Genomic DNA, 19735 nt, shown 5'->3' on the forward strand with positions numbered 1-19735 from the left:
GAATACTCTTATACTTCAGTACACAGAATTGCTTTATGTGTACTTCCCATTTTATCACACTGAGTATTTAAAAGATAAGAACTGAAGCAATTGGGATTTAATGGAAAATGTTACTGCTTCATCAAAGACATTCTTTAAGTGAAACTGGCTTTCTCTTTTTAACTGTGGATATATGGTTAGAGAAGAATACAAAGACTACTAGATGCAGTTTGGAACCACTTCCAGCAGTTTTATTCACCCTTTTTTTTTACATTCAGTTTTACTGAGATATATTCACATACCATACCGTCATCCATGGTGTACAGTCACCTGTTCACAGTACCATCATATAGTCGTGCATTCATCACCCCAATCTATTTTTGAACATTTTCCTTATATCAGAAAGAATCAGAATAAAAATAAAAAAGAACACCCAAATCATCCCCCCCATCCCACCCTATTTTTCATTTAGTTTTTGTCCCTATTTATCTACTCATCCATCCATACACTGGATAAATAGAATGTGATCCACAAAGTTTTCACAATCACATTGTCACCCCTTGTAATCTACATTGTTATACAATCGTCTTCAACAATCAAGGCTACTGGGTTGGAGTTTGATAGTTTCAGGTATTTACTTCTAGCTATTCCAGTATTAAAACCTAAAAAGTGTTATCTATATAGTGTGTAAGAATGTCCACCAGAGTGACCTTTCGACTCCATTTGAAATCTCTCAAGTCACTGAAGCTTTATTTCGTTTCATTTCACATCTCCCTTTTGGTCAAGAAGATGTTCTCAATACCACTCTTCCAGACTCATCCCTGGGAGTCAGATCCCACATTGCCAGGGAGATTTACATCCCTGGAGTCAGATCCCACATAGCAGGTCCCAGAGATCACCTGCCAAGGTGGCTTAGAGAGAGAGGGCCATATCTGAGCAACAAAGAGGCAGTCAGGGGGAGACTCCTAGGCATAATCATAAGCAGATTTAGCCTCTCCTGTTCAGTAAGAAGCTTCATAGGGGCAAGCCCCAAGACAGAGGGCTCAGCGTGTCAAGCCATCAGTCCCCAGTGTTTGTGAGAACATCAGCAACAATCCAGGTGAGGAAGTCCAACACCTCTGCATCCTCCCCCAGCTCCTCAGAGGGGCCCCGAATATATATTTTTATTCTCTGCCCAGATTACTTCGGGATGTGTTGCTATCTCACTCTAACCTATACAGACCTACCAAATCTCACTTCCTAGTCAAAGTTCCATGTAATTGTGGTGTTTGAACAAACTGACTGTAGAAGTTACATTGTTTAGAAAATATAGATCCTACACCAAATAAACATTTCTTCCCTTGGTCTCACATGGAAGTTGAAGTTTTAACACACAAATTTCAGCCTTTACCCTTTAGCCTGATTTGCCCTAGTCTTAACCAGATCTGCTTCATTCATATCTCTTATTGAAGTCTGGGGCTCTTTTTCAGCACCCCCCCCCCTTTTTTTCTTAACAGTTGCTGTATGCATTAATACTGACATTACATATCTGCCGAGCTCTAGCTCTGAGTTTCACATGTCACACAGATACCCAATATTCCAGAGACCAATCAGGTTATACACCAAGGGATCAACATCTCAGAGTTTGGAGATAGCCTTTACAATTCAGGAACAGATTTGACTGCTATTAAGAGCTTAGAATCTAGGGACCATTACAATAACCATTTCCCGGTTAGGCTGTGCTCTAAGATTCAATTCTTAGTTTACACATTGTAATTAGTCCATATCGGTGAGGTATTATAGTGTTTGCCTTTGTTTCTGGCTGGCTTCACTCAAAATGCTGTCTTCAGGATCCATTTACCTCGTCTCACAACTTCACTCCTCATAGTTGCTCAGTATTCCATTGTATGCATACACCCCAGTTCACCATTCTGTTCCTCAGTTAATGTACCCTTAGGCCACCTCCACCCATTGCAAATCATGAATACTGCCTCCATAAACACCAATTATTCATCGTTTCCTTTGCACTGCCAGTGCAAATGTCAACACGGGAAAAGGCCATGTTCTAGTAGTATGAAAATATTTTTGATCTCTCAGACCTCTGAATTGGTCTTAGAGACCACCAAGTGTCCTGGGACCTAAGAACTTCTGTCCTACAGAAATACATGTATACAAAGATACTCACTGAAGCAGTCTTTTCAACATCAAAATATTGGATACAATAGATTGGTCGGTTGGCAGCCTATCTCAGCTGAGAGAATTAAGCTCTAAATATCCCCTAAGGAATCCATTGATGTGGTGAATTAACTAACATCTTTCTTGTCTCGTGATAGCACTAGTTACATACTACCTTTGGGAGAATTTTTTAAATGGCACTCAATTTTCTGTGTTCTGTGGTTCAGGTGAGGAACTCTGATTAAGACAGGCTATTAGGGAATGGTTAAATTAGGGTATATTTCCCTGCAGCAATACATGTGGTGAAATTTTAAATTTTTCATGACATTAAGTGAAAAATTGAGAACAGTAAACTAGTGTGACCCTGTTTTATCTTAAAAAAAAAAAAACAAAAAAAAAACACTAAAACCAGGACATATAACTGATGAGCACATATGTAAATACATAGACAGAGCCTGGAAGGTTTTAAATAAAAACCGTTAATAGTGGTTACATCCGCCAAGGCAAGTGGAATCTGAAGAATTGAGGGTAAAGGATGGTTAAGCATTTCTATTTTTTATTGTGTGTAGCTCTGTATTTGAATTTTTTTTTTCAGTTATGCTAAACTATGTAGTCACTTTTCAATATATATGTACCTAGCATTGTGATAAGTGCTATGAAGGCATATAATAAGGAAAATTAATTTGGGGAAATTTCATGTGAATCTGTGTCAGAAAGAGCACTCATTCTGCAAGACTTTTCTGCTTTGTAGGAATCTGCGTCGGATCCGTAAATGTCAGCGTGGTCGAGAACAACAGGAAAAGGAAGGGAAGGAAGGAAACAGCAAGAAGACAATGGAAAATGTGGATAGCCTGGATAAGCTGGAGTGTAGATTTAAGCTGAATTCCTACAAGATGGTGTATGTGATCAAGTCAGAGGACTACATGTATCGTAGGACCGCCTTGCTCCGGGCTCATCAGGTGAGAGCCAGTAGCTAGAATTTCGCTATACATTTCTCTCCTCAACCAGGACCAGGCCTACCCTCAGAGTCCTCTTGATTGTTTCTCTTCCTTTTTGGAAACCCTTTCTTGGGGCTGAGAGTTGTTCAGTAAGCAAGTAAATACCTGGTGGCAGCTTCAGTTGAAACTATCCCAGAATTTACATTTCAAGTGGTATCTGATCTTTCGCTTTTGCGGATCCTACCTGTTTTCACATTCTGTCTCAATTGTGAAACGTTCTGGTGCAGTTACGTGCCAGACGTTGTTCCGGGCCCTGGGACTACCACAGTGAGGTTGAGCAATCAAGGTAGTGTGGTGAGCACTAGCAAGGAAACAGACCAGATACTGTGACCATGGGTGACTGGCATGCAGGCCTGCTCTCCTTGAAGAGGTCTTTCTGAGGAGGTTGACACTTGAGGCCTGAATAATGACAAGGAGCCAGCCTTGTGAGAACTGAAGAAAGGTGCTTTTTAGACAAAGTTGCAAACACAAGGGTTTGGAGAAAGGAAATGTTTGAGAATGTTTGGCATGTTCAAGAAACTAAATACAGCAACCAGTTGGCTTGAGCCATGGGGAAAGAGGGATGTGAGAAGTTGGGAGGGTAGACAGGGCCACATCACTTAGCCTGGTAGGCGTAGTTTGGAGTTTGAGGAACACTGGGACATCATTGGCAGAGATGGCTTGGACTGCTCCTGTGAGAATGGGAGTGGGTGATAGCAAAGTTGGAAGAGCAGAGACCAGTTCAAAGGGGCTGCTGCTGTTCAAATGAGAGGTGATGGTGACCCAGACTACTGTGGTAGCAGTGGAATTGTAGAGAATTAAACAGATTGTAAACATAATTTGGAGATACAATTGATATATAATTGACATGTTATATATAATTGAGATATAATTGGTGATGGATCAGATGGGGAGGAGGTAAAAGTAAGGAACAGGGGAGGAGGTAAAAGGAACGTGTCAAGGATGATGCCTGGGTTTCTTTTTGGTGTTTTTCTTGTTTTATTTTTTTGTTTTTGTTTTTTTGTTTTTGTTTTGTTTCATTTTTGTTGTTGTTTGAGTAAATGGGAAGTTTAGGGACACATTGTTGATAAAAAAAAGGTCACCTTGTTTGGAGGGGAGGGGCAGATAAAAAGCTGTTTTGAACTGGTGATGTTTGAAAGGACTATGAACCACTTAGGTGGGAGCTGTTAGGTGGGCAGTTCAGTGTACTTTCTCATGGCACTGCAGCTGCTGTTTGTCATTGTATGTCTGCATGTCTCTGGTTCAAATTCTTTGGGGGACCAGGACAACACCTAATTCATCTGTGTATCCCTTGCATGCAGGCACTTGTATTCAGTAAACATCCACTGAAGATCTGCTCTGCCTGTCCCTTTGCTGAGAAGGTGGGGTCATGTGATGAAAGGAGAGTGGGTTTTAAGCCCTTTGTTTTGCACTCTTACCTAGAAGTGGAACAGCATGCTGACAGAAATGACCAACAGCTGTGACTCATTGTGTCTCACTGTGGGGTCCATTAGAATCAGCTTGTGCTGGTTTAAAGGGCAGATACGATGGAACTGAGGAAATCTGTATTTTTAACAAGTTCCCCAGGTGATTCTAATGCATGCTAAAATTGAGAAGCACTGAACTAGTTCTGCCCAAGGCCTGTGCTGGCATTTCTTTTGGGGCTTTATGGATTTACATCTCATATGCTCCATGTTCTTATCTCTTTCAATTCTTCTCTCTAAACAATCCCTGTGGCCTACTAACTAGTGGTGTCTGAAACTTCAGACAGCCTACATCTTTCCTCTGCTACTTGAGGAGAAAATTGGTCTTTGTATTTGAAGGTTTTTTGGTTCTAATTCAAGTTTTCTTCTTTTTCTGTTTTGCAGTCCCATGAGCGTGTAAGCAAGCGGCTACATCAGAGGTTCCAGGCCTGGGTAGATAAATGGACCAAGGAGCATGTGCCTCGTGAAATGGCAGCGGAGACCAGCAAGTGGCTCATGGGTGAGGGGCTGGAGGGCCTGGTGCCCTGTACCACCACCTGTGACACAGAGACCCTGCACTTTGTGAGCATTAACAAATACCGTGTCAAATACGGCACAGTATTCAAAGCCCCATAACTGCAAAGTCAGAGCAGATAACCTGGCCAGGGTGTGTGTGTGTGTGTATGGGTGTGGGTGGGTGGGCATGTGCACTCACACGCACTGAAGAAACAAGGAAGATGCCTTTCAAGCCTCACTGGGCCTCTCTGGGACATGGCCACCTGATCTGTGTGGCTGGTGCAACCTGGCACCAAGTGGGCTACATATAAGGAACATGAATACCTTACAGAGCTGGAGCTTGAACTTTTTTCCCAAGGGGTTTTGAGTACTAACTTGCCCTAAAGGGAAAGGAAGTTCATGCAAGCACAGAGACATGCAATTTGCTTGCACACACCAGCAGAGCGAAGACTGGAGTCTCCTGTGGCCTGACCGTCATGAAGGAACTAGATGCTGTTCACACTTCGACGATGGGAGTGCTTTTACAAGACAGTCTGGGGAAGGACTTACAGCTTTGATGGATTGTAACTGTGATGGTCACTGCTCCTTGTCTCTCCCCTCAAAAGGAAAAAAAAACTGGATTTGATTTTTTTCTGGTCATTCGAGCACACCTAGATCACCCATTAGTTGTTTAATTTGGGACCTGCAGTTTGGCTTTGGGATTGATCATCTTGTGGATTTGATTTCTGATGAATCCCTTGCTACCCACCCTTTTCTCTCTTCTGGTTCTCAGCCTCAACAAGTTCAAATCAGTCATCATTTTTAGCTCCCGTGGAACTGTTTTGTACCTGCTTCTTTAATAGTCTACCCTAGTGCCATCCACCAGCTTTACTCTGAAACACACACCTGCACACACACACACAATTTTAACTTGGTTTTTCTTTCTTTCTTTTTGTAAATAATGTACATACTGTCAATTTTTTATTAAAAGAAATATGCTTTGATGTGCTAGCATAACTGCTCTAGCTTATTGTGTACCATAGTACTATGTGGCTTCAGATTTAGTACCTATGAACAGAAGTACAAGACATTTATTACACTTTTTACCAAAGGGAGTTACCGTTGTAGTACTTTTGTGTAAAACTTGTCTTCTTCCCCGCCCTCCCAACTTTTTTTTTTTTTTTTTTTTTGTAAATAAATAAAGCTTGATTCTTAACTAAGAAACAAATTCTCAGCCAAAGTCCCTTGTCCTCACCAGAGAACTATTGTGAAGCAGGGATTTTGGCTTCTGCTCCTTATCCAGGGTACAAACAGGATTTTGCTTTAAATAGCTGTCACTTAGCACTTGCCCTAAATCAAAATATTCCACATTTTTAAAAGATAATACTTCATTCTTTGAGTTTGTGTTTTTTTCCTTGTTTGACTATTTGGAAATTCTTTATATTTGGGTAGATTGTCAAACTATGTAATTTCTATTTCTATATATTTTTTCTTATCCTAATGGGAATGAGGATGAACATCTTAAATACCAAACCAGTATTTGAAAGTAGATATATGAGGTGTGTAGAATAAATGGGGTTGGGAGGGAGAGGATCTGATGCATTTCAATAGTAACTGCAGACATTTAAACATGAATGATTTTTTTATGTGGTCAGCCTGGACTTTCTGAATAAAAACCAGCTGAGCCCCGCCCAGCAGACTGGTGAATTTTGCTCCAGTACCCATTACTCCAGTCAGAGTTGTAAAGTAACTGACAATGTTTTGTGTGTTTTTGTTTGCTTTTTAATTAGAAATCCCTAATACCACCACCAAAAACAAAATACTGGCTCCTAAAGTTGCAAACTATGGTAGTCATCTTCTGTGATTTTAGACTTTTTGTTTGTTTTTCATGCAGGGGGACTTCCTGGGTCTAAAAGTGTAGGGTGGCAAGAAGAGCCTTAGGAGGAGATTACAGGGCAAAGCTGGGGAAGTGCCTCAACTGAGGATTGGAGTGATACGTGCTGGTTGGAGGAAAAGATCTTCAGATTTTCCCAGCAATAATTCACCTGTCCCTACTCTGATCGCTCAAGAAGGATTCTATTGCCCTGGAAACATGGGAAGTTGATGGGAGCCGGCCAGAGTCAACTCCAGCTCTTGCTACCCCTACACAGTGTTATGTCCAGAGCACCTGCCTGTAGGTCAGGATAGGGTTTCAGGGTCAGTTCAGGAGAAACCCCTAAACTACCAGTGCAACCAACAGAAGACATTTCACCTGGATTTATTTCAAGAAGCATTTTCACCCCTCCTACAGTCTGATATCTGAGCTCCAAGCTCTAATTAGAGTCTGCATTGTAGCAGAAAGGTATTTTAAATCACCTTTGGTACTCTGTACTTAGTCACCTTTCCATGTGATTTGTATTTGAAATGTAAACTTGACTTGGTCAGTATTTCCATTAAGATATCAGGGCTAATATGTATATGTTTCTTTCTTAATGATTTTAAACAAGAACTCCCTGGGAATCCCAGGAGGAAAAAAAAAATAAAGCTGCTAATGGATTAAGGTAACTTGAGGATGCACTTGGAAGTCTGTTTCTGGCATTATTCCTTCCCTGGGCTCTACAGTACTGGATGGTGAAATACATTATTCTATTGGGAGCCTGATCTTTCTCAAATCAAAACATTGCCAAAGTTTCTGATGATGGGCAAGAGTTGGCGGTGTACATAAAACATCACATGTAATAGAGGAAGCCAAGGTTACTGGGATGCAAAAAAAAACTGTCCGCCGATCACCTTGGAAGCATCCGTCACTGGCGGCTCTGCCCTTTGCACATTAAGCAGAAACAGAAAAAGCCAGAGCCCGGGTTCGGACTGATACTGAAGGGGAAACAGGTTTCCACTTTTTGTTTTTGACGCTGGAGTCCTGCCTCTGTAGCATCCGAGGTTCCCCCACCCCTGCCCCGGGATCCCTCCCACCCATATCGCTGTCCCGGGACCTTAGGCAATATGAGAACAGGGGAGCCTCTATCTTGCAGCTTCCCGCTCAAAGTTCAGAACATCTGTGTTTCCGGGGGCCGTCGGTGTTCCACGAAAAGTTGCCCGCGATGGAAGGCGCCCTTCGGGCGCCGGAACCTTTGGTTTCAGGCCGTGAACCGTGCCGGCAGTGCCAGAGCCCTTCCGGGAAAGGAGTGGACGCTCCGCGATGGCGACGCCGGTCCTGAAGCACTGGCGCACCACTCTGGAGCGGGTGGAGAAGTTTGTGTCGCCGCTCTACTTTACCGACTGTAACCTCCGCGGCAGGTGCGCCCCTAGCCCTGGGAGCCGACCGGCCGCAGCCGCGCGCACTCGCCTTCTCTTCCGGGGGGAAACCCAAACTGCGGCCACCGGGGCCGCGGAGCAAAGTACCCGCGGGGGCAGGGCCGGGCAGGGTCTCCAAGCAGGGGCAGGATGTGCTGCGAAGCTGTCGGACAGCGCTCTCGGCGGTGGATCGAGGGAACGCACGTGTCCACCCGCCGGCTGGGCGCACGGGTAGAAACGAAGTGGTCTCGAGCGCGCGCCTACCGGCCCCTCTCACCTAGGCTCTTTGGGGACAGTTGCCCTGTGGACGCGCTCTCCTCCTTCCTGACGCCTGAAAGGCTTCCCTACGAGGAGGCAATCCAGCAGAACTTCAGCCCGGCGCAGGTCGGCGACAGCTTCGGACCTACGTGGGTAACGCCCTGAGGGGGCGGGGCCAGCGGGCCAAAAGGAAAAGTCTCCTCCCCTCCCCTCCCCTCCCCTCTTGCTCCTCCAGAGCGCTGGGAGCTCACCACCTCTAAGGATCGTACCTCCGTTGTCTGCCCTCTGCCCCCAGACAGCCACAGGGGGACAGAGCAACACCTTCTGGGAGCGGCTTCCGGGTCCCTCAGAGTGTTCATGGGAGAGTTTTCATCCGCCCCTCCCTCCCTTTCCCAGCCCCTGGACACCGCTTAGGAAGGGTATCCTAGGAGGGATCATGGACCCCTGACCACTCTGCCTCTTCCCCTCACCTTACTGCCCACCTTCCTTGTGGCTCTCAGAGCTGAATTTTGTGAGGCTGCAGTTGCTTGCAGGAAGTTGGTCCCAAGTCTTTGCTAACTTTTAATCCAAGGAAGTATGTCAGTGTGACAGGGCTTCCATCTGTAGGCCCATCTCCATGGCTCTTTTGCAGATGGTGGACCTGTTGGTTCCGGGTGGAGCTGACCATCCCAGAAGCATGGGTGGGTCAGGAGGTTCACCTTCGCTGGGAAAGCGATGGAGAAGGCCTGGTGTGGCGCGATGGGGAACCTGTCCAGGTGAGGAACCACCTGTTCACAGCTGAGTAGCTGTGCCTACAGGACCTATGAAGATTTAGGACTGAGGAAGTTACCACTTGGGCACCTGTGTAACTGGTTCCTTCCACCCTGAGAAATTGGGTGGGTGGCTTATGGGTCTCAACATAATTAGTGCTAAACTAACCCTGTCCCATATCAACCACCTTCCCATTATGGGCTGAATGTAGTTACTAAATCAAGTACAATAATAATTACAGCAGATCCATTTATCAACCCTCTACTAGGTGCCAGGCTAGAGGCTTTGCAGACCATATCACTTTTTATTGTTAGATTTTAATAAACTAGTTTTTATTATATGTAATACATGCTTTGGGCAGGGGGTGTCAAATGGTTCTGGATGGTAGAAGTGAAAATTTACATCCTCTTCCCTTGAAGAAATGGTTCTCTCCTCACCACCCCATCCCACTTCCCAGATAAAACCACTGTTAAGTCTTGTTTACATATCCAACCCTAACAGGTTTAATCTTAAAATCCTATGAAGTAATGGTCTTTATGCCCATTACAGATTAAGAAACTGAGGTATCTAGAGATTAGTTTACTTTCCCAGATTCACAGTTTCCATTCCAAGTTGGAGTAAACCCCAAATTCATGCTGTTAACTCTCAACCATTTGGCACCCCTCATCAACCATCGGGTTAGGGCTATCAACCATTGGGTTGTTCTTGTACTGGAAGAAAGTGGAACCCCTCCTTGCCTCCCTTATTGGCTCAGTAGATGTCTTCTGGATGCCCACTCTGGTCCTGTCCCTATGCCAAGCACTGGGGATGTCACAAGGAATGAGGCAAACATGCCCCTGACATCATGGAGTTTCCCTTCAGACATTTATTCAGGGGTGTAGAGGCCACCACTCAGGTCTCCTGACCCCATACAACGAGGGGTTCTTCAGCTGGTCAACATGGCATTGGCTGGTAGTTATGGCATTGGCTGCTGTCAGGGGTAGGGCAGCAGGGGTCCCTGTTTTGTCATTCTTGACCCTACTGGAAGAGAGGACCCAGAACTAGGGATGGGGTGGAGGGACCTGTCCTCCCTCAGCTTGAGTTTCACCTGAGCTATCTAATGGCCTCAGGCCCTGTCTCTCTCACTCTGCTCCCCAACAGGGTTTAACCAAAGAGGGTGAGAAGACCAGCTATGTCCTGAATGAGAGGCTGGGGGAGGGAGACCCCCGGAGGTGAGTAAGGGCCTGTGCTGGGGGTGGGGGCAGGGGGCGGGGAGCCAGTGGACAAGGAGGAGCCGAGGCCCAGGGTAATCTCAGACACACCCACCCCCCCTCCAGCACAGCCATCCTCAGATTTCATGGTTTGTTTGTAAAAACATGATTTTTTCCTGACTAGAAAAACGTTTGCTGTCTTGTGGTAAATGTAGACAAGCACACAAAAGTAAATAACTCCCCTAATACCGCCACCTGGAGATGAACATCATTAGCATCTTCTCATTGTTTCATCCAGGCATATTTTTCACTAGTTGAGATTATATTTCTGGGATATTTTGCATCCTTATTTTGTTTTTCATTTTTTTCATTCCTTATTATAATATGGGCATTTTATGACATTATTAGAAACTCTTCTTAGACATCATTGTATTTCATAATATTTATTGGACACTGTGTATCAGATGCTTCTAGACCCTGGGTATATGGTGGTGAGTAATGTGATTCTGGACAGCAGGGGGAGAAAGAAACACTCATACATTACAAATCTGATGAGAAGTCTGGAAGAAAATCCTGGGAGCTCAGTATGAGGAATCTTGTAGACTTAGGAGAGGCATAGGAGGAGGAAGGAGGGAGAGGTCTCTGGAGGCAGTAGACAGCACGACAGCCCACCCTGCCCTCACGTGTGCACCTGGAGCACAAATGCTGCCCCAGCGAATGGCCCACCCTTGTGGTTGATGAGTCTGGGCCCTGGTGATCTTTGATCTGAAAGGTTGGATTTGGGAGACCAAACATGCTTTTTATATGCAAAGAGAGTTCCCAGACCAAGACAGTGCCTTGCAAAGATAGTCTTGGAAATAAAGGGCTAAACAGCAGCATAATTCACACAGTTCCAAACTTGGCTACTTTCTCTCCCTTACCAAGATGGAACACTCTTCAGTAGGACATGGGTTTGGTCTGGTGCTTCGACCATGACTGTCTCGCACCCACACCTGACTCAGGGTGGGATCCTCTGGTGGTGGGTCCCAGAGATGAATAGGGAAGGGTCAGCTGGATACCTCCTGGGTCCCTCCTCCCCCATCCCCCAGTGTTCTCAGCCAGACCCAGGGCCTGAGGCTGCCTCTCTGCCATTGCAGCCTGACCCTGTATGTGGAAGTAGCCTGCAGCGGGCTCCTGGGGGCCGGGAAGGGGAGCATGATCGCAGCCCCTGACCCCGAGAAGATGTTCCAGGTGAGCCGGGCCGAGCTGGCCGTGTTTCACCAGGATGTCCACAAGCTCCTGGTGGTTCTGGAGCTGCTGCTGGGCATGGCCAAGGTACTTGACACCCCCACCCCACCCTGCACCCTCTAGAGCCTGCCCAGGGCATGCTGTTTCTGGGATCAGATAGTTGGGACTCTGGAAATCCGCCTGAGTGTTGGGAGGGTTTCCCTCTGTGAGGGAGAGAGAGGAGACAGTACTAAGCAGGGGAACCAGCAGATGCACAGGCTTGGAGTTGGGAGGAGCTCGCCTGAGAACCTAGCTTGAGAGGGGTATTGAGGGTTGGAACCTTGCAGGGCCTCGGGGAGGACAATCAGCGCAGCTTCCAGGCTCTGTACACAGCCAACCAGATGGTGAACGTGTGTGACCCTGCGCAGCCCAAGACCTTCTCAGTGGCCCAGGCCCTGGCCTGCCAGTTCTTTGGCCAACATGGAGGTGAAAGCCAACACACCCTCCATGCCATGGGGCACTGCCACATTGACACAGGTAGAGCAGCTGGCCGGGTTGGCTGGGGGAGGCAGAGTATCCTGATGGAAGCCCTGGCTGTACCCTCGAAGCACTGCATGACCCTCAGCAAGTCCTTGCCCCTCTCGGACCTCAGCGTTCCCCATCTGTAAAACAGGGCAGGAGAACTGGACTGTGGGCTCTACTAGCTATGGCTTCATTTATTCCTTCAACAAAATCTGATGGCTTGGGAAGTCCCATGCCAGATACTAGGGGCAGGATTATACACACTGATGCTCACAAAATGTGCAGCCACAATTGCTGCCATGATGGAAGGAAGTATGAGGGGCTGGGGAGTCCAGGGGAGGCATTTAGCCCAGTTGGGTCAAGAGGCTTCCTGAAGGAGGTGACCTTTGAACCGAGTGAGGAAGAGGAAGAGTATGACAAGGGTGCCCAAGTCCTCAGAGGGGAGTGATGAGGGGGGTTCAAGAGCGGGGGTTGGTTTCCTGGGGAGGATCGGAAGTTCAGTTTTGAATCTAATGAGTTTGCAGTGTCTGTAAGGCTTGTGGGAAATCCACGTTTAACAGTCTCTCCCAGATATTGATTCTGATGCAGCTACTGAACTATGGAATAACGGCTTTCTCTTTTGTGCCAGAGTGTGGGGTAGGGTGTAGGGGTTCTAGGCTTGTCAGGAAGGAATGCGGCCTAGAGGTCGGGAGAGGCTACGGTGCCTCGCACAGGACACTGGCCCAGGCAGGGCCATCTTGGGGAAGTGTCCCCCCTGTTCCAGGATATCTGTTGATATGTGGGCAGGGGAAGGGTTAATTGCAGCTGCTTCTCACATGATCCTCTCCAAGGGTCCCAAACCTCAAACTCAGGCTGTCAGCAACAGGTCCTGGGGCCTCCATTTCCCAAGAACTGATAGTCCTGCCAGCCCACTTTCCCCACCACCTACTCCCACCTTTCAAGAGTGATTCACGGTGACAGCTCAGGAGGGAAAGTGTGAGGGCTGGAGATCTGTGAGGAGCTGGGACCCTTCCTGCTCTTCTTCCACCCCCACCCCCCACCCTCTCCAACTAGCCTGGCTTTGGCCCTTCGAGGAAACTGTGCGGAAATGTGCCCGGAGCTGGGTGACCGCCGTGCAGCTCATGGAGCGGAACCCCGAGTTCATCTTCGTCTGCTCCCAGGTCAGAGAGACAGCTGGGCAGGGGCAGGGGGCACCTGGAGCCGAGGGCTTGGCTCCCAGAGCACCTCAGGCTTGAAGGGCAGGAGCCGCCTCACCATCCTGGCCCAGCTCCTGCCCCATCTGCCCCCCAGGCACAGCAGCTCCTGTGGGTGAAGAGCCACTACCCCGGCCTGTATACTCGGCTCCAGGAATTTGCCTGCTGTGGGCAGTTTGTGCCTGTGGGAGGCACCTGGGTGGAGATGGTAAGTGCATTCTGTTCCCTCAGTCTCAGGCCCTCCTGGAACCCAGGCCCCTCCGTGGCTGTGCTGGTGATTTCCCCAGGCATTCATGCCCCTCCGTGGCACCTCTCATTAGTCCCCAGAGTCCCAAAGGCCTGGGATTTTGAGGAGCAGGGGGTCTCGAGCACTGTGATGGGTTATCTGCGTGACCCAGTCCTGGGACCCTCCCCTCGGGCAGATGGACAGTCAGGCCTGAAACCAGGAGATGGCCACTTCCCAGGGACTGGCCAGAACCCCTGTGTAAGATGCAGCCCTGGCTTCTCCTACATGAGATCCCCATCCGGCACTGACCCCATCTGCCTTTCTCTTCCCTCACTGCCAGGATGGGAACCTTCCCAGTGGAGAGGCCATGGTGAGGCAGTTCCTACAGGGCCAGAACTTCTTTCTGCAGGAGTTTGGGAAGATGTGCTCCGAGGTATTGGGGCAGGTGTGGGGAGCTGGATGAGGAGTGACAGGGTTGCGGCTCGGGTTGCTCCACCAAGAATCCTGGTTCCTGCATCCCAGGATCCCTTTCCCCACAGTTCTGGCTGCCAGACACGTTCGGCTACTCAGCACAGCTCCCCCAGATCATGCTTGGCTGTGGCATCGGGCGCTTCCTGACCCAGAAGTTGAGCTGGAACCTAGTGAACTCCTTTCCGGTGAGCAGGTCCCTGGGGTCAGGGTCGATGTGAGTCTGGGTGCCACCTGGCCAGTTCACCTCTCCCCAGGCTAATTTAGAGGTCTGGACAGACCCCTATACCCTGCCCCCAGGGTCACACTGCAGGCAGGGGCAGTACCATCGTTGGAAGACCCAGCTCTGCCCAGCCCTGCACGGCCCTGATCCTGGCTCCCCACTTGGCCTCTCTTTTCCCTGCCGGCAGCACCATACCTTTTTCTGGGAGGGGCTGGATGGTTCTCGCGTGCTGACCCACTTCCCACCTGGCAACTCCTATGGGATGCAGGGCAGTGTGGAGGAGGTGAGGGGCACCTAGTGGCTGGGCAGGGGTGGGGGTGGGCAGGCTATCCTCGGCTGACTCACTCTGACCTGCCCCCTCTTGTGCAGGTGCTGAAGACGGTGACCAACAACCGGGACAAGGGGCGGACCAACCACAGTGCCTTCCTCTTTGGCTTCGGGGATGGGGGGGGTGGCCCCACCCAGACCATGCTGGACCGCTTGAAGCGGCTGGGCAATACAGACGGGCTACCCAGGTCAGGCCAGACCTCCAGCAGGCCCTGGCTCTCACGTAGCCGCACCCTTGGCCCTGACTTTGAGCCCTTCCTTCTACTCATAATGGGCCCAGTCCTCCCACTGGACTTGGTCCCACTCCATCCTCAGCCACTGGCTCCTCCAAACTGTCACCCTGGGGTGGGAAGGGGCTTGAACACACCAGAAGGAGCAGCTTTCCTGGGGTATTCTGGTCTGGGAGCCCCCCTGAGAAGGAGCAGCTCCTCACTCTCGGGGCTGTCCTAAAAGGAAGGGGAGCTACATGGCAAAGAGAGGCTGGGACGCCAGGTTCACTGTCTCCTGCAGAGTGCAGCTGTCCTCTCCGGGGCGGCTCTTTTCGGCACTGGAGAGCACCTCGGGGCAGTTGTGCACATGGGTCGGGGAGCTCTTCCTGGAGCTGCACAATGGCACCTACACCAGCCAGGCCCAGGTCAGGGCTGGGCAGGAGCCGGGCGGGGAGGGTGTGCCGTTGATGGCTAGGGAGACAGAGAAGGAAGTGGGAGACCAAACGGAGTGTAGACGGGACCTGGCCCAAATCTGGGGCAAGAGGCTGCAGGAACTCAGAGGAGAGAGGTGTGAGATCTGGGATGGTCTGGAAAGCTTCTTGGAGGAGGCAGAACTGAGCATCCTTGGAGGAGGATGGGATTTGGGCTGCGGGGGAGAGTGGGGAGGGCCTTTGTGGCAGGTCCACCCCCAAGAGGCTTTATCTAGGAGGTCCTGAGGAGTCATCAAGGGTTCTGAGCAAGGGAGGGCTTTGGAAGGTGTGGGGCCTTGAGTGGACTCCAGCTTGATCCCCCCACCCTGGGCTCAGATCAAGAAGGGGAACCGGGAGTGTGAGCGGATCCTGCACGACGTGGAGCTGCTCAGCAGCCTGGCCCTGGCCCGCAGTGCCCAGTTCCTATACCCGGCAGCCCAGTTGCAGTGCCTTTGGAGGTCAGCTCAGCTTCTGCCCCCGGCCACCTACCTCAGCTCTCACCCCAGACACCTTCAGAGCTGACCCCCTTCCGGCCTTTTTCCTCTTCCACCTCCCCACCACCACCCCGCCGTCCCTATCCCTGCCCTTGGCTCCTGCAGGCTCCTGCTCCTGAACCAGTTCCACGACGTGGTCCCTGGAAGCTGCATCCAGCTGGTAGCAGAGGATGCCATGTGCCACTACAAAGGTGAGGCTGGGGGCGGAGACTGTAGAGGTCAGAGGTCAAAATAGCAGTCCTTCCATTCTCTCCAACACCCAGAGTTGATCCCAGAGTATCCCTGTAGAACAGGCAGGGGTCATCCCAGACCCATTGCCCCCACCCTGGACCAGCCAATCTCTCCTCAGACATCCGATCCCATGGCAATAAACTGCTCAGCACTGCAGCCGCAGCCCTGTGTGCCGGGGAGCCAGGTCCCGAGGGCCTCCTGGTTGTCAACACGCTGCCCTGGAAGCGCACTGAAGTGCTGGCCCTGCCCAAGCCTGGCGGGGCCCACAGCCTAGGTATGAGCTGGGGTGGGCTGCCCTGGGATGCCCCCAGCTGGAGGGCAGTAGTCACATCCTTCTCCACCCCGTCCCTCACCCTGGGCAAGGTTCTTGGGTGGTCAGGGAGTGGCCCTGATGCCAGGTCCCATCCTCAGCCCTGGTGACAGTGCCCAGCATGGGCTTTGCCCCTGCCCCAGCCCCTACATCACTGCAGCCCCTGGTGCCCCAGCAGCCAGTGTTCGTGGTGCAAGAGGTGAGTCCTGGTGGTTTCCGCTGGGGCGGGGATGTTGTGGCTGCTCCCCCGCAGAGGGGTTCTGAGCCCGCCGGGCTGCAGCAGGTGGGGAGGCGGGGCTGCGGGTTGTTGGAAGCCCCAGCAGGCTCAGTCTCCAGGCCTCCTCCCACCAAGCCTGATGGTTCCGTGACTCTGGACAATGGCATCATCCGGGTGAGGCTGGACCCGACCGGTCGCCTGTCATCCCTGGTCCTGGTGGCCTCCGGCAGGTGCCAACACCTCATTGTCTTCCCCCGGGGCCTGGCAGGTGGATCCCAGACCCCGTTCCCTCTGTCCTCTGGCCACAGCACTGCCCACAGCAGCCCACCAGCAGCTCAGTGCTGGGACCCACACCTGGAGCGGGGCAGGCTGGGCTGGGAGTCCCCTGTCCCTGGGCCTATTCACCCTGCCACACCCCACCTCAAGCAGCCGGGGAGACCAAGGTCAGACAGTTGTACAGCACCAATACCCGTGTCCTTCCAGAGAGGCCATTGCCGAGGGCGCTGTGGGGAACCAGTTTGTGCTGTTTGACGATGTCCCCCTGTACTGGGACGCATGGGATGTCATGGACTACCACCTGGAGACACGGTGAGGGGTGGGCAGGACTTGGGGGGTGGGGCAATGCAGGCCTATTAGGCTCCCCCAGGGCCTCCACCAGCCTGCCCTGGCTCAGCACCTCCCACCCTCACCCCACAGGAGGCCGGTGCTGGGCCAGGTCAGAACCCTGGCAGTGGGCACCGAGGGCGGCTTGCGGGGCAGCGCCTGGTTCCTGCTGCAGCTCAGCCCCAACAGCCGGCTCAGCCAGGAGGTTGTGCTGGACGTTGGCTGCCCCTATGTCCGCTTCCACACCGAGGTAGCAGGGGGCCAGGGCAGTGGGTATCTTCCCTGGATGCGGCTGGTGGGGATGGGGCCAGCCCCAGGCCTGTCTCTCTCCCTTCCCTCCCCCCACCCTCTGCCCTGCCCACAGGTGCACTGGCACGAGGCCCACAAGTTCTTGAAGGTGGAGTTCCCCGCCCGTGTGCAGAGCCCCCAGGCCACCTATGAGATCCAGTTTGGGCACCTGCAGCGGCCCACCCACTACAACACGTCTTGGGACTGGGCCCGCTTTGAGGTCTGACATTGGGGGGTGTGGGAGTGGAGCTTCTTCCTGGCTGGGGAGAGACTAGTTGGTGTGGGGATAGGAGGAGAATAATAATGAGGATCAACTTTTACTACTTCCTAAAGTGTGTGCCAGACATTGTGCCAAATGCTTTACATTTAGTTTAATACTCATGATCATTCGGTGGACTGAGTACCATTATTTATCCCCATTTCACAGATGAGGAAACTGAGATTTAAAAGAGTTTGGGTGAACGCCCAGGGCCTCCCAGAGTGAGGGATCTAGAATTCAATTCTGTGTCCCAGCGAGAGCTGCTTCAGCCACTAGGAGCATGAGAGGGTGGGGCACCAAGTGAGTCTGGGATCTGCCTCCAGGTGTGGACCCACCGCTGGATGGATCTGTCTGAGCACGGCTTTGGGCTGGCTCTGCTCAACGACTGCAAGTATGGGGCATCAGTGCATGGCAACGTCCTCAGCCTCTCACTGTGAGTGGGGGGCCAAGACCCAGGGACTGGAATGGGGGGATATCCAGGGCCAGAATTCCAACAGCCTCAGCCAGCCAGGCTCAAAGTCATCCGTCCCACCCCAGCTTGCGGGCACCTAAGGCCCCCGACGCCTTTGCTGACATGGGGCGCCACGAGTTCACCTACGCGCTGATGCCACACAAGGGTGAGCTGGGGACGGTGGGCCCCTCCTTCGATCCTGAACACCTCTCAGTCCTTCTCTGAGCCTCGGCTTCTCCAACAGTTAGTGGGCAAATCCCAGCTGCCCCACCTCCCTGCCCCCTCTAGCGGCGTGGGAGAGGATCCCCCATTTTCTACCGTGCGCCCCTCTCCGGCCCGCGTCCCCAGGCTCCTTCCAGGATGCTGGAGTCATCCGCGCTGCCTACACCCTCAACTTCCCGCTGCTGGCGCTGCCCGCCCCGGGCCCCGCGCCCGCCGCCGCCTGGAGCGCGTTCTCGCTGTCCACGCCCGCGGTGGTGCTGGAGACCGTGAAGCAGGTGAGGGGCGGGGCCGGGGCCCCTGCTGGGCCCGCCCCCGGCCCCGCCCACCGCCCGCCTCCCTCCCCAGGCGGAGGCCCCCGCCGAGAGCCGCACGCTGCTCCTGAGGCTGTACGAGGCCTACGGCAGCCACGTCGACTGCTGGCTGCACACGTCCCTGCTGGTTCAGGAGGCCGTCCTGTGAGCTGGAGGTGCAGGGTCGGGCTGGGGGCTGGAGACCGGCCCCCGCGGGACCCTCACGGCCCTTCCTGTTTCCAGCTGCGACTTCCTGGAGCGGCGCGACCCTGCGGGCCAGCTGCCCCTGAGCGACGCCAGCCTGAAGCTCACCTTTTCTCCCTTCCAAGTGCGGTCCCTGCTGCTCGTGCTGCAGACGCCATCGGACTGAGCCCCTGGGGGTGGTTTTTTGTTTGTGGCAGTTTTGGGGGCTCCTCATTTCTGCCTTCCCAGCCTGAACCAAGGACCAGTTACCTCTGAGTCGGTGTACAATAAATCCTTTGATTAGAAACCCTGCCGGCAGCCCCTGCTCTCTCCGCTCTGGGCTCACCCTCAGGCTTTGCCAGCTGGGGTGGGGGTGTGGGGAGGTGAGGGGTGGGGTGGGGAGGAAGGGGGGATGCTTTTTCTTAGACATTTGAGGGCAGGGGCAAGCTCTATGGTTCCTTGTGTGAGCAGGTCCAGACTGCAGCGCCCATGAGAGAGTGCGTGTCTTGGGGTGACCATAATTTGGCTACGTTTTAGATATAAGCTCCTCCACCTGCATCAGCCACAGCAGGGGACCTGGGGCTGGGGAGGAGGCTGGGAGGGTGGGTTCCAGCTGGACCCCACGGGAAAGGGGCACTGCCTAGCCAGGCCAGGTTTGGGGGTGCAACCACAGCCCTGAAGAACCCAGGACCGGAAGAGCTGTGGAGCCTGGGCAGAGGCAGCCTGTGCTGAGAGCCAGGGCCTTGAGACTGGGACTGGGCTCAGTGTGCCCTGCTGAGGTGGGCCCTGCTGAGGACTTGGGCC

At 51.8% G+C, this 19735-nt stretch overlaps 2 protein-coding genes across 17 annotated transcripts in view; both read left to right on the forward strand.

Moving 5' to 3' along the window:
• The window catches only part of SIN3A (SIN3 transcription regulator family member A), an 81184-nt gene extending 75102 nt beyond the window's left edge, over positions 1–6082 (forward strand). Inside the window, 2 exon segments of the mRNA XM_037833372.1 lie at positions 2885–3092; positions 4979–6082. Of these exon segments, the coding sequence (XP_037689300.1) occupies positions 2885–3092; positions 4979–5209 (439 nt within the window). The 3' untranslated portion in view covers positions 5210–6082.
• A 2123-nt stretch (positions 6083–8205) lies between these two features.
• On the forward strand, positions 8206–19241 carry MAN2C1 (mannosidase alpha class 2C member 1). Of its 16 annotated transcripts, none has more exons than XM_037833369.1 (26): positions 8207–8344; positions 8623–8748; positions 9231–9354; positions 10490–10560; positions 11676–11853; positions 12093–12282; positions 13321–13427; positions 13558–13668; positions 14027–14119; positions 14226–14342; positions 14565–14660; positions 14747–14892; positions 15215–15338; positions 15720–15841; positions 15983–16068; positions 16227–16388; positions 16507–16617; positions 16733–16865; positions 17119–17223; positions 17332–17488; positions 17603–17746; positions 18109–18218; positions 18323–18402; positions 18585–18733; positions 18804–18913; positions 18992–19241. In XM_037833369.1, exons 1-26 carry the CDS (start codon positions 8247–8249, stop codon positions 19116–19118), a joined length of 3177 nt encoding a protein of 1058 aa, XP_037689297.1. In that variant the 5' UTR covers positions 8207–8246; the 3' UTR covers positions 19119–19241. The 16 variants fall into 16 exon arrangements, with proteins under 16 accessions (XP_037689289.1, XP_037689282.1, XP_037689297.1 ...); XM_037833362.1 differs by having other exon boundaries at positions 8209–8344; positions 16227–16382; positions 16520–16617; positions 16771–16865; XM_037833361.1 differs by having other exon boundaries at positions 8206–8344; positions 16227–16382; positions 16520–16617; ... (1 more) ...; positions 17332–17746; positions 18525–18733.
• The last annotated feature ends 494 nt before the right edge of the window (positions 19242–19735 follow it).

The sequence above is a fragment of the Choloepus didactylus genome, chromosome 4 (assembly GCF_015220235.1).
Source record: "Choloepus didactylus isolate mChoDid1 chromosome 4, mChoDid1.pri, whole genome shotgun sequence".
NCBI lineage: Eukaryota > Metazoa > Chordata > Mammalia > Pilosa > Megalonychidae > Choloepus > Choloepus didactylus.